Below are 13,595 nucleotides of genomic sequence, written 5' to 3'. Positions count from 1 at the left end.
GGGCCCAACTGAAGCTTGTAACTTGTCTAAAATAGTGAGCAGAAATAAAAAGTCTTCATTCCTGCTTCTTCCAGAGAAATTTTTTACATCTTGCACCTACAAAGAGTGGTTTAAAATAGTTGCACAGCACAAGGCTATTAACTATGTTGCTAGCATTTAATTTATTTGTAAAGTAGTATCTCAACACCTTTTATCCTAAACCTCCCATGTTGTGCACACCACTTTATTCAGCTGATGGAGTGCAAGAGTAGGTGTAAAATTTCATCTTTAAAAATATAACCATCACCATCAAAGCAACATCAACCATGCCCAGTTCCCAGAGCCTTGTTAAAACAACAGCAAGAGAAGCCTTGTGTACCACAGTCCAAGAGCAGTTATGTTTTTCATTTTTTTAATTACGTGGCTGATTGGAAAAATCCGAGCAGTGCTCACAGAAGGCTGGCCAGGCCCCTCCTCTGCCTTCACAGTTAATGTAGGCCATACAGATATTAAACTCTAATGCCAGCCTCGCACTTGTTGTGAATGTTAAAACCATGACAAACTTGAGTCAATAATGCATCCGATTTGAACCGCGGGAGGCCGAATACCTTCTGTGAGCCGCAGTTATGGCCTTACAAAACAACTGCACTTCCCCAAAATTAATAAAAACCTGCAGTGAAGTCAAAATTGAAGCTATGTGTTTTTCTTTTTTCTTTTTTCTTTTTTTTTTTGCCTGGCAGTTCTTACCTTTTTGTTGTTCTCTTTAATATCTTGAGGATTCAGGGACTTGTAGTCACTGAGGGAGAAAATGGCACAGTGGGTATATACAGTATTTGATAAAAGCAGCAGTTTTAAAACAAACTAAATCTAAAAATTTGACATACAATAATATCATACAGTAACTAGCAATTTCACAGCAATTCAATCAACAAAACTAATAGTGTGGAAAATTAAAGGAATAAATAAATAAATAAATAAACACCGATTACATGTTTCATTGCCTGAAGCTCTCCATCTAAAAAAGAAGTTAAGGCAGGGACTAGAGGCCAGCCTTGACAACCAAATTTACCAGGAGGTAATCCGTCCTTGTCAGCATACAAAGAGCTTATTCCTCTCATCTCATTTCAACACTGGTGCAATTCTCATAATCATCTTGAAGTCAGTTCTTTGTATAAGATTAAGAAGAAGAAAAACAAATCACAGAGAGGGGAGAAATAATTGTTTATGCAACAAGGGAGAGCAAAGAGGTCACAAAGTTTGAGCATTCATAAACCTAGTTTCTTAGAAAGGAAAGGGTGAAAACAGTTCAATGCTGAAACGCACTGGTGTTTGATTTTTAAGTTTAAAAATTGTTCAGTATTTCTATGAGAGTTAGCTTATGCAGGCAGAGAGTATACAACTTACATTAGGTCTGGTCTAAAGTGATGTAATATTGCACAAAAGGATAAGCCATTTCTCCACGACGTGGTAAAATTGGTGATTTTCACTCCCCTATAGTTTTTTGTAACTTCTTTGCACCACACGAGCAATGACTGACTAGCGTTTGGCTTTCTCCCCAAAACAGGACTTGGTATTGGGCTTGGCTGGAAAAAAAAAGAAAAGAAAAAGAGAGAAGATAAAAGAATTTAATGGAAGACGAGAATTAACATTAATTGACCTAACTAGATGATCTGTATCCTTTGATGTGAGTTTAGGTCCTTCACAGCTGTCAGTTTACAATGACTGTAACTTGCAAAAGACACAAATCGCAAGTTATTATCTACAGTTGTTGCCCTAGGCACTTGTCTCCCAAGGATGCAGATATACAGGATTCCAGATCTACACAGGAGAAGAGGCCAAGAATTGTACCAGTGGAAACACCCACGCTGAAACACTTACAGCACAGTCCTGCACAGCCCGTGACACACAGCCTTGAAAACACTTCCCAAAAAATGCAGCCATGGAAAAGCGTCCCCACAAGCCCCTTCACGATCGAAGTCACGATATAGGACTGATGGATTCCTCTGGTACAGGCTCCAGAGGACAGTTTTTGGTGCTCTTTCTGTGCCAGTGAGCAATTGCATAAAGGTAATTATGGCACCGTGTTTCTGAACAACCATTTCCAAGAGGCAAGTACATACCCGAAGAGCCGCCTCTTCCAGGCTTTAGCTTTTCTACATGGAAAAGGAATTTCGGACGAAAATTGTTATTAGAGGGTGGTTTCTAACAAGTGTCATTAGCTAATGACCATTAGACCATCATTAGCTAATAACGACCATTTCCAAAAAAGTTATTTTGACCCTTGTGAGGGTGGTTTCTAACAAGTGTCATTAGCTAATAACGACCATTTCCAAAAAGGTTATTTTGACCCTTTTAGTAATATTTTTGTAGGCATAAACCAAGAAATAAAATAGAATACTTCAGGCATTTGGCATTTGTCAGCCTATCCACTGTTCCTCAAATTCAGCAAACTGATTGCAGCAGATGTTTTCAAGACATACACACTTATTTCCCTAGAAAAATACTGTCACTTTAAAAACTTCTTAGATCTAATCGAACAGGCAGAATGTGACTGATGCAAATCCTACATCTGAATTATACTGAAAGAACTGAGATCCCCTATTTTTTCAATGTAATAGAATTAAAAGCATATATATACACAACAAACAAGCTCTTGATGCACTTTAGAGCTAGAGAGTTCCCAAATTAAGACAAATTAGGAGCAGGTAATTTACTATATCACAGCCACTTAAGTTTATGGTCAAATGGATTTACTTGTTATTGTCTATTTGTGAAAGACCAACGATGCCCCCCCTTGACTGAAGCCTGTCAGTGCTCAGCAATTAGCTGCTATCAACTCATTTGTTTTCACTGCTTCTGGGGGAAAAAAATCCCGTACAGAGCCAGGGAAGTAATTTTTCATTTACTGTCACAATCAGCCCTAAAACGTTGTTGTATAAACACACTACCTTCTCACCAGGCAGAAGCACTGCTAACTCATAAAGAAAGTGCATAAGGTATACCTTGCTGAGAATTTTTTTTAATACTACATCATATGTACAAAATAACTTGTTATAAAGTGCTTACGGTTTGTAATCCTGTCAGTGATTCAAATCAGCATGAACAAATCCATTAACGATGAGACAAATATCTCTAAATACACTGAATTAACAGCTTTAACAGGGATGTACAGAATAGGGAAGGAAAAGCAGCAATAAATTATAAACTTTACCATGCACAAGATTTCAATCAGAGAAAAAAATATTGCATAGGAGCTGCCAGACAGGTACTCCCGATTCAGTGAAGTAATTAAGATGATGTTTTTGCCTTTTTTTTTTAACAACTTGAAGCAAAACCCAGTAACTAAACCACTGGCCTCAAATATAAGGTGTGACATTACTTAAAATACATTTGCTATTGTAAGTTATCTATATGGAAATAACACTACTGAGAGAAAATAACTAAAATAGCACATTGTGGAAAGATGATATTTTAACAAATTTTTAACGTACAAAGCTATTTCTTCAAATCATAGAGCACTACTTATCAGATATATTAAATGCTAATTATAAAGTCTTAATACTTGTTGCTGAAACTCTCTATGAAAATGTTAAATTTTCCAGTCACCACCTAAATGCTTTCTGGTTAACTCTGAAATTGCCTTAGGCAACATTGCCATTTAAATGCTTTAATTACTTATCTAACAAACTGAAGATGTAACTGAATTTAAAACCAGGCTTTACAAAAGGAAATCCTAAGATATTAAAACAATACATTTAGCAGAATTTTACATTTTATTTAAAAATTATCGATGTTTAAAAACATGGACTACACTTCCTTGAAAATCTGTATTTAAGCTGGAGGTTTTTTTCCATATTTGTCTTTCCACTTACATTAGATTTTCTAAAAGCACTTTATCCAGAATACGGAAGATTTAGGACGTGCATAATGTGCATAACATGCACAATTTTCTCTTCTCTTACCTGATAAAGCAGAAATTGTATAAGGTTTTCCTTCCACACTTATTAGTCCACGGTTTTTTTGATAAAGGTGCAGTTAATACTATGACAATGTTATGCTCCTAATCACCACCTGCGTCAAAGCTTTCGTTGTTTAATCTACGATAAAAGCATTCATCTCCAGACACAATGGAAATACATGAGTAAAGGCAGAACTGTGTGTGAGCACTTGACATGCCTTCAGAGGAGTTAATGAATGTTAGTTTTGAGTTTGTTTTTTGTGTGTGTGAAAAATCATTAGGCAAAACATTTTTTTTTTATATTTGTATGTTGGACATATTAATTACTGGCTTGGTGCAAACACAGTTACTACCAAGTGCCTATTTCTAGCATGTATTTGCTCTACATGACTGGTAGGAACTAATCAGATAAAATGAAAATTTAATAACCTTTTTCTTATATCATTCTTTTAAGTACTGACTACACAATTCTTCTAAATGACCCAGCAGTCATGACTTGGTTTTCTGAGCTCAAAAGCCAAAGTCCCTGCAAACTCGGCTGGAAATGCCACTAAAAAGCCCGAGATATCCACACCAGATTGCCAGAGCTGCTCACTCATCAACAGGTTATGGAATCTAACACAACTGGCTTCTGTCCAGCTGTGGAGCAACCGCACAGCAAGCGCAGAGGTTCCAGGGCTGGTCCCTCACATGGTAGCTCTGATCTAAATGCAGCATCATGTGGATGGATTTATCAGCTGGAGTCAGCACTGGCTTCAGGATATCTTCGTTTCACATGCAACAAAAGCACTGAAGTCTCTATTCTTCTTTTTACACATCCTGGAAGCTCAGTTAATATGTTTTATAGTATATGTATTTTTTCTCTTGGGAGATTATCCCATCAGACCATTACTCTACGCTAACAAGAGGACAATAGCTTAAAGTATTAGGCTGCATCCCGGCGCTTGAAAATATTCAAATAGTTGTTCTGCTGCTCTGAGGAACGCAGCACCAGGCACAGAGATGGCTCACAGAGCAAGAGTTGAGCTGCATTTCTGACACACAGCCCAACACTCAGGAGAAGAAAACCAAGACTGGAACTGTGATGAGAACATGAGGCTATGGGACAGTGACACAGAGAGCAGCCAGCATGAAGACTGTAGGGGCTCAGTCTGAGGACCTCAAGGGCTTGTAGATGGCTTGCATGGAGGTAGAGGTGTTTAAAGAAAGCAAGAGGCAGTGTTGAAGCCCAGAAGAGAAAGACGCTGAGAGGAGTAAGGGGGAAAAAAAGTTTTGTAATCCGGGTGGAAGACTTATGTGGTTTGAGTTTTATATTAATGAACACAACTCCTAGAAGAGGAAAGGAGCTGAGACAACACCCAGGATTGGTAATTAACTGCAGGAGAGGAAGCTAAGATTGAGATAGGGCTGGAAGTCAGAATAGGGAAGACCTACAAACAATGAACAAACAAGTTTTTTTCCCTCAAGAGGCAAGTACAGACACTGGCCTCTAACTTATTTGACTGAGCAAAACAAAAGGGATTTTCCCGTACCCCTATCAAAACCACGACACTGTCTGAGCTCACTCGAAATTGTGCAACCATTAAAATGCAAGATAAGGTAAATGAGAGTAAGGCACAAGTAGGTGAGGGAAAATGTGCAGCATGTGGCTGGATGTAGAAGAAGCATAGGAAATTCAGCTGAACTGAACAGTCTGAAAAGCTGTATAAAGGTGCAGTAGAAACAATACACCAAATACATTTCAGTCAAATGGATACTTTGATATCCTCAAAATGATACTATAGAATTTTTTTTTCAAACAACACAGGACTTCACCCATAGGAATGTCCCATTAGCCCGGAAGTATTAGAAATTGAATATGGCTCATTTAATAGAATTTGTGCCTTTGGCAAGGTCTGTATATGTCCAACATGAATTCAATTTTGTTTATTCTGGGCTGTGGGACAGTCTGGACCTAAGTAAAAAGATGATTTTACTAGTGTCAGGAATATCAAATACAATATGGAAAGAGTCTGCAAAGATAGGATAGAACAGCTTTCTGTTCTACTCCAAACATGGAAAAAACATCCTCATGACCCAATTGTGCTGAGATGTTCTTTACTTAGGGTAGTTAGGCATTTTTTACATAGCAGGTCACCATAAGATTGCAATTTAGTGACATATCAAATTACAAGTGACATTGCTCTTTGCTTCTAGTAAGGGAAGATCATGCATGTATTAGAAAATACACATTTCCTAGAAAGAAATGTTAGTTCTGCTGTTCTGTTACTCTGATACACAAACTTATCCATTTAGGAGTACATTCTTTAACTCTGTGCTCTCTATCTGCATGGTGCAAAATGTCTGTGGTTCCTACTGTCCCTAAAAATGAAGGAGATACGAAAACCCAGCTGATGGTCACAAGTTACAGATTCACTGAATTTACTTCCTATATATGATTAATAACAAGCATTTAGGTAACCTCCAGGTTTCATCAGCAGCAGACATCTTACAACTTCGCCTTCCTCACTCTTCTGATTCTGCCTACAGCTAATGTGGATATGCAATAAAATATAAACTTTTATCTCAAAAGCCTTAGGCATAAGCTTTTAACTGCTTATCATTTTACAGGTTTAATTTTGGCACAACCAAACCGGTCCATGTTCAATCACAACCCAACATTTAGACATCCGCCTGAGCTGACACGATGCTCTCATATTTGAATGTGGCAAGGTGAAGAGGAAGGTGAAATCCTTGGGACACACCTCAAGTTATCAGTTGGTCAAGCAGGTCTAATGATTTCATGCGAAAGGGTTTTCAGTTGCTTGTTATATATTTTGATGGCCAGGAGTCTGGAAAGAGCTTTTCCAAACCATTCCTGGGCAAAGAAAGGAAAGCAAACCTGCAGATGGCTGCTTCTGGTTACTTTTACTCTAAGCACCAAGGAAGTGGTCTGGTAGAAAATTACAGTATGTGACCATACAATTGAAATGTGCACATCTATATAACCTACAGGCATCCAGTGCACAAAGATGGGAGAGACTGCAGTAAAAAAGGCTACTTCTAAGTACTTAATTTTGTAATTTTTGTAATTATCTGGTAGCCTCCTTTTGCCTTTTACTTTGTCTAGTAATGAAGTAACATTTTCTTAGCCGAGTCTTTTAGGGTTTTGTTTGGTTTTCATTGTCAGGGATTTAAAAGGATGAAAGAACCCAAGAATTCAGAACTAAACTCTAAACCTTCAGAACCAAAAGTCACAACACATCAACTGCTGGACAATTGCCTCGCTTGCGCAACAGGACACAAGGCTGTCTGCTCATGGCAATCAATTAAGAGCAAGACAGACGATTTATTTCCAGATGACAACCTCCCCTGTGGATGTTCTTAGCACAGAAGAACAGGACCGCACAGGAGTGTGGGCAGCTGCTTCACCAGACTGAGAAGCTCTAAATTTATTAGCTAATTGCAAGGAGAAGATTATGTTAATGAACTGGGAAAAGAGAAACAAATCTGAGACAACATAATGAATTGGTTACTTATGCAGAAGTAATTTCACCTGATGGTCAGTACAACCAGGAAAAAAGTTACAGTGATCTCCTTCTCAGACTGAACTATTAAAAAGGGATTGGCTGAGGCTCACCTAGCTTCTCTTCCCTGAGGTCGTGTAATTGTCTTGAACGCCGTTGTTTTCAATTAAAAAAACCCAAGAAAAGGTATGTAACTCATACCATTAAGCAGAAACGAACACGGAGCTCAGTCTCTGATGATTACACGTATTTGTAATGTAACAGTATGAACAGATGACATGCAGGGACGGGGCCTCATTTTTCTGCTCTCAGAAGACAGGCAGTTTCCTTGTGTCCACCTTCCTTCCTCCAGTTGTCCCGGTGGCATGTGGGCTGAAGGCTCTGCTCTCATGTAATCTGTGCTGGAAGCCCAGATGAGCTACCAGGATGCTGCTGGTTCACAATCCCTGGCTCTCTGCCACAATGGGAACGTTCAGGGTTTTGGGCAGGTTGCCAGAATTAAGCAACTTAAACCACAGATGAGGAATAGCAATTTTCAAAGCTTTTAACTTTGTTAAATGTGAACTGAACTAGCAAAACGCACCTCCCTGGGCCCAAGGCTATCTCTGCCACATTTCAAAGGCCTGCAGCAAACAATGGAAGTGTTAGAGCTTGTCAGAAAAGGTCACAAGAATCTCTTCTAAAAGAAAGCACAAGGCAAACTAAAAATGAGAGTCACTGCCAATTCTTCCTAAAAACAGTGAACTCTTGTTGCTTTTGCAGGAATTTCTTTTGACAGAGCCATTAAATAAACACAAGTCATTATCCCACTCTTCTGAACATTTCAACAGACATGGTTTTTTCAGGCAACCTTCTGATGTTGGCTCACTAAGGTGACATTGCTCAGAACTTTATAGTCACCTATTTTGTAAATCTACTGCATCATTTACATTAATGCCCAACCATAGGCAGATTTATGGAAGCATTAGCCTTTACCTATGAGAAATCTTCGTTTTAAATACTTGAGAACACAACAGAGATGTCAGATTTGTGCAGGTATTGCAGTAACAAAGGAAAACAATCTCTCTTTGGGTGTGCTTAGGGCACTCGGTATTTTTAAGCCTGGTATTGATGTCATAGTTCCTCTGAAGGCCATAGTACACCTCTTGGGTGACAGTGGAAATAAAATCAGTGTATTTTACAATCCTGCCTGAGGTGCTGGTATCCATGAGCCTGCACCAGGCATAAAGATGGATATTCTTGAAGCTCCTTAGGACAGCTATAGATAAATGAGAATTTAATGGAAACAAGTTTTTGCCTCGATAAACTACTGCATCAGCAGCTGACTCTATGTAAACAATCACAAGATGGAGATTAACAAAAGTATTGCTTCCCCCCCTCAGTGGTAAGGAGAAGCTGTCCGTAGATGATGGGGAGACATCTGAAATGCTTAGTACTGTTTTTCCACATCTGTCTTTATTCTACAAATCAGACGGAAGTTGGAGACTTGCATTACTGATACAGACACAGAAAGGTCAGATTTCAGCCCCGTGTGGAAACAGCTTAGATAAGCCAGATGCTTTCAGATCAGCTGAACACATTTAATGTAATCCTAAGGTACTGGAAGAACCAACATGAAACAACATCTGAAATGAATGGTCAGTTTAGAAACTTGAACACAGGGGAGAATATTAGAAGAGTAGGAATAGACTACATTTTCTTCTAGTCTTTAAATGCCTAAGAAGGACAAATAGCAAGAATGCAGACAAGCAAATGAAAAAGAGGAGGAACAAATAATTAAGGTCCTTCTTAGCATATGAAAGTTAAAAGAATACAAGCAATAAACATTAATTTGTCGTCAACAAATCATGACTAGCAGTCCGAGTTCCTTCTACAAGAGGGAAGCAGGGAGCAGAGAAGCATCAAATAACAGATTACAGATGTAGCTAAGCTCTTTTAGTTGTCTTTCAAGATGCCCTCATAAGGAAGCATGGAAAACAGAGCCTTAATGAGACTCATATAGGTGCAAAACAGGCTGGAAAACTATATCCAAGACTAGTTTTAAATGATTCTTGGAATTACGTATTAAAAGGGGTTCTGCAGGAGTATTTCTTAGGTTCAGTGAAAATCTGAATTAGGAAGGTGAATGATGCACTAGACAAGAAGCTGGTATGAATATTGAATGCACTAGAAGAACTCCAATCACATAAAAAGGAGTAAAGTTCTGAAAAAAACAGTATGAAATTCGATAGGTACAAGTGAAACATAGGAAGGAGTAATCATTTACATAAATGCAGGATGAGGAAGAACTGGTTAGGTAACAGTTCTTCACAAAAAGATGTGGGGGAAACAGTCTATTCAAGCTGAACATAAAAGTCAACAACATCAGGTTGTTGTGAAAAAGACAAACATTAGTACTGAGATGTACAGACAGGAATAAATCTTGCAAGACACATATTGCCTCTCCCACTCCACTCAGCATCAACAAAACCGCAACAAAAATTTTATGTTCAGTTTCCCCTGATGCAGAGTGTAAGGAAGATGAGCCCAAAGAAAGATCAGGGGAAAAAAAAAAAAAGCATGAAGAAAGCTGGAGCCCATTTAGGTCATTAATGTTATGAAAAAATTACAAAGGAAAAGTAACATGGTAAGTCTTCAAGCATATAAAATTCCAAAGAAGAAAGAAAGCTCCTTGACCCCCATACCAGTGTTTACCAAAACAAAGTTATAGGCTTTAGGTGCAACAGGTCAGACACCAGAAGGAGCAATCTATAGGACAGTATAATGAAGCACTCAAGACTGCCTGGGAAAGCCATGGATGTTTCATTACTGGAAGTCTTTAACAACAGGTTGCAGAAGTCTCTCATTTTGTAAAGGAGAACTTGAGCTTTGTCCAAGTAGAAAGACCAAATGATCTTTTGGATGTGCTTCAGACCGACATTCTCTGTGTCTCTTACCTCCAGCTCACCCGATGGGCTGCTGCCATCAGGGAGCAGGAGCCTGGCAGAGCTTCCTTCCATGCTCTGGCAGCACAGGAATCAAGCTGGAAACCCCCTAATTCCCACCAAGCAACACTTCACACTGGCCCCTTGGTTCACATCACTCACCAAAACTCCCTCACTTCCCATTTTAAAAATTAACCCTAGCGTGGAGGTCCTGATATTATTCGTTCCATAAGTAACTCATGCACCAATTCCCCTATGTTAATCAGATCTCCTTGCAAAGCACAGCACACTTTGCTTTTTTTTTCCTGGCACACAGCTATCTGAATACATGGGAAATTCAATAACCACTAACAACTCTCCAAATGAAAAACTGTGCAGTTTACAACTCTTTCAGTTGTTTAGGAGACTGTTACTGAGTACAGCCCCACCACTTCAACTGCTCCTCATGAGGACTACCAGAGAGGAAGGCTCTCTCCCAGTCAGCACACTTCCACACAGTCACAAAGTCACTTTAAAATCTGGGATACATTAGGAAGGTTTTGTCATCCACGAGGTAAGAGTTCAGGTCAAACCCAGGACAACAGTCAGAAAAAATCCCACCAATTACAGTGGGGTGAAATGAGGTATTTAGGCAAACAGTAACACGTAAGCAACACTGGAAACCAAATCAGCTGGATTCAGGTCTCAGCCACAGCAGAGATGTCACAGACTGAACTGAGAAACAAAGATTTCCTTAGAGGGATTTTTAAAGAAAAAACAGGATGATAACACTTGAAAAATCCTTCTCTACCAGAAACAGAATGCTACACTCTCAAGCACCATTCATAAACAACACAGAAAACAAAAAAACCATTACATAATAAAGCAAGTGAAAAATGAAGGAATGACAGGCTTGAATATTCTTGCTTTAGTTGCCCAACAGAATGAGCATTATTTAAGCAGTGTGAAGGCAGATTGTTATCTTTACCTCTCTGAATAGTACCTTATTCTGTGAATAGTCCCCATGGAATAACAGCCACTACTCAAGGATTCAATAGCTTAATGAACATAACAGGACTGGCACAATCTGGAGCTTAATTTGCATGCAGTTTGAATATTTTTGCTTTATTAGTTTCATTTCAAAATAAAAATACATGTAAAAGTAACAGCAATTCAAGTGCCACTTGGCTTAACATATATTTTTCCAGGAATTCTTACACTATTCAAATTTGCTAATTGCTAGGACTTGTTCAGCTAAAAGGAGAAATACATGTTAAATTAAAATATCCTTTTTGTTTTATAATATGTAATTAACACAAGCTTTTCTAGCTTCAACACTGTCAAATCTATCCTCTTGAAAAATACACACAATTTTCATGCGACAAATTAAATTTGGTGTGGTTATGCTTTTAGCACTCAACAAGTAAAAGCTTGTAAATGAAAAGCTGAAGCATAAAGGTATGGCAAGTCTCATTTAAGAAATTAAAATCTTTGGGAGAGAGGAATTCTCTCCTGCAGAACTCAAGAAAAGCTGCTAATAATTAAATACTGCCTCTGATTAACACTTTACACTACATGTTTATGTTGAAAGTCCTTGTTTAAGCAGATCGTGATACAAACCTAATCAAATCACTGTATTTCATTCTCTTATGATGCCTGGCTAATAACCACACAACAGTTGGAAACTGTCAAAATATTTTACAGCTCAATTGTAATTCCCATCCAAGTCTAAGCATGCAGTAATTGGGCGTTAGCCACGTTCCAGGGGTGTTACAGCAATGCACAGCAGTCAGATCTTCTGGGTTTCATTTTTTTTTAACACATGTGAAACTCCTAAATGATCCCTAGGATCTACTCCATAAAATTTTGAGTTAAATATTAGTACACTGTCCACAGAGATAGCTTTTTTTCACTAGTTCGATGTAGTATTTATATTAACATTTTAAAAATTAGCTTGATATTTGGAACTATAGAATTTGCTCATCAACTTTTTTTTCCCTCTTGGTTTAAATTCCCTAAAGAAAAAAACCACCCTGTGAGATAAATAAAAAATAAACACTTTGAGCAAAACATTATACAGCAAATATTGTAATATTAAAAGCTTTGAGACAAAATGCTGATTTCAACTTCGAGGAACAAATTTTGCAGATCATATGTTACAAGGATTATTCCAAGCTGTCTTGGGGTGACTTTATAATGTTGTATCCCATATCACTGTTCTATGCCCAGAAATTAATTCTGTGCCTTTCTATGCCTTTAAACTGAGCCTGAGAGGGGGAAGAGAAAAAAACTGAGCAAACTCTTCAAAGCAGTTTTGCAGTTTTGTTTTCATGTTTCGAGGACACAGAGAGATACAGACTCCTCTTGCTTCTAACAGCAGTGGCAGGAGAGGAAGGAAACACTCAGCTTGCTTTCTTTACAGCCAGCTTTCAGCTCCTTTTCCTCCGGAGAGTTGAACTTTGTTTTCCTGGGACTCCGATTTTTCCCTTCTTCCCCGCTGGACAGTTTCAACATCAGAATACATCGGGAGGACTTTGTGCCGAGGCCTTGGCCCTGGATGTGGGCCCACCACCCCATCCCAGCTCCAAGGAGGGAGAGAGAAAGACTACGGAAGGACTCTGAAATTTTCCCAGGTTTTCTCTCAGCAGAGCAAGAGGTTTTATTATTTAGCATTATTATCCTTTTCCTGTGTGTTTGCTAAATAAATAGTTTTTTTCTCTTTCACTTTCCTTCGAGGAAAATTTATTTTTTCCCAAACCTGGTGGGGGAGGGGTGGTTGTAACCTGCCTTCTCTCAGAGGATATATTTCCAAATTTGCCCAAACCAGCACAAATAATTAGGTCACAAGCTCAGAGAGAAAAGAAAGGTACTGCTACAATAGGGTGATGTGAAGAACCAGACAGGGTTTTCAGCATGCACTATTACACCTGTAGCGTGCACAATACTCGTGAGCACCGGATCCAGATACTGGCCTGATGGGCTTTCCTGAACAGATAACTCCATAGGCATTTCTGATTGGAGTCTGTATTTCTAAGGCAATACCAGAGACACAGATTCATGACTCCCTGGTCTTTCAACACTGTTCCAATCATTAATCCATGCATTAATTGTCACTAACACCCAGTCACAGGCAGATGACATCACTGGATCCCCAATACATTACTGTCCATTGGATTAAAATCCTTAAGAGGAATTATGCCTTTGAGCTTCCAGAAATGGAAGAAAGCGTTACATTTCAAGTGCCTTTTG

The 13,595-nt window shown here is 38.7% G+C and overlaps 1 protein-coding gene across 1 annotated transcript in view; it reads right to left on the bottom strand.

Annotated features, from left to right (window-relative positions):
• EHBP1 (EH domain binding protein 1) overlaps window positions 1–13,595 on the bottom strand; it is a 210,696-nt gene that overhangs the window by 78,735 nt on the left and 118,366 nt on the right. Inside the window, exons 11-12 of the mRNA XM_017726681.1 lie at window positions 1,384–1,562; window positions 727–775 (exon numbers count right to left, since the gene is read on the bottom strand). Coding sequence (XP_017582170.1) covers window positions 727–775; window positions 1,384–1,562 — 228 coding nt within the window. The remainder of the gene's footprint in view (window positions 1–726; window positions 776–1,383; window positions 1,563–13,595) is intronic.

The sequence above is a fragment of the Corvus brachyrhynchos genome, unplaced genomic scaffold (genome assembly GCF_000691975.1).
Source record: "Corvus brachyrhynchos isolate BGI_N302 unplaced genomic scaffold, ASM69197v1 scaffold312, whole genome shotgun sequence".
Taxonomy (NCBI): Eukaryota; Metazoa; Chordata; class Aves; order Passeriformes; family Corvidae; genus Corvus; species Corvus brachyrhynchos.
This window is presented reverse-complemented; position numbering and strand designations above follow the sequence as displayed.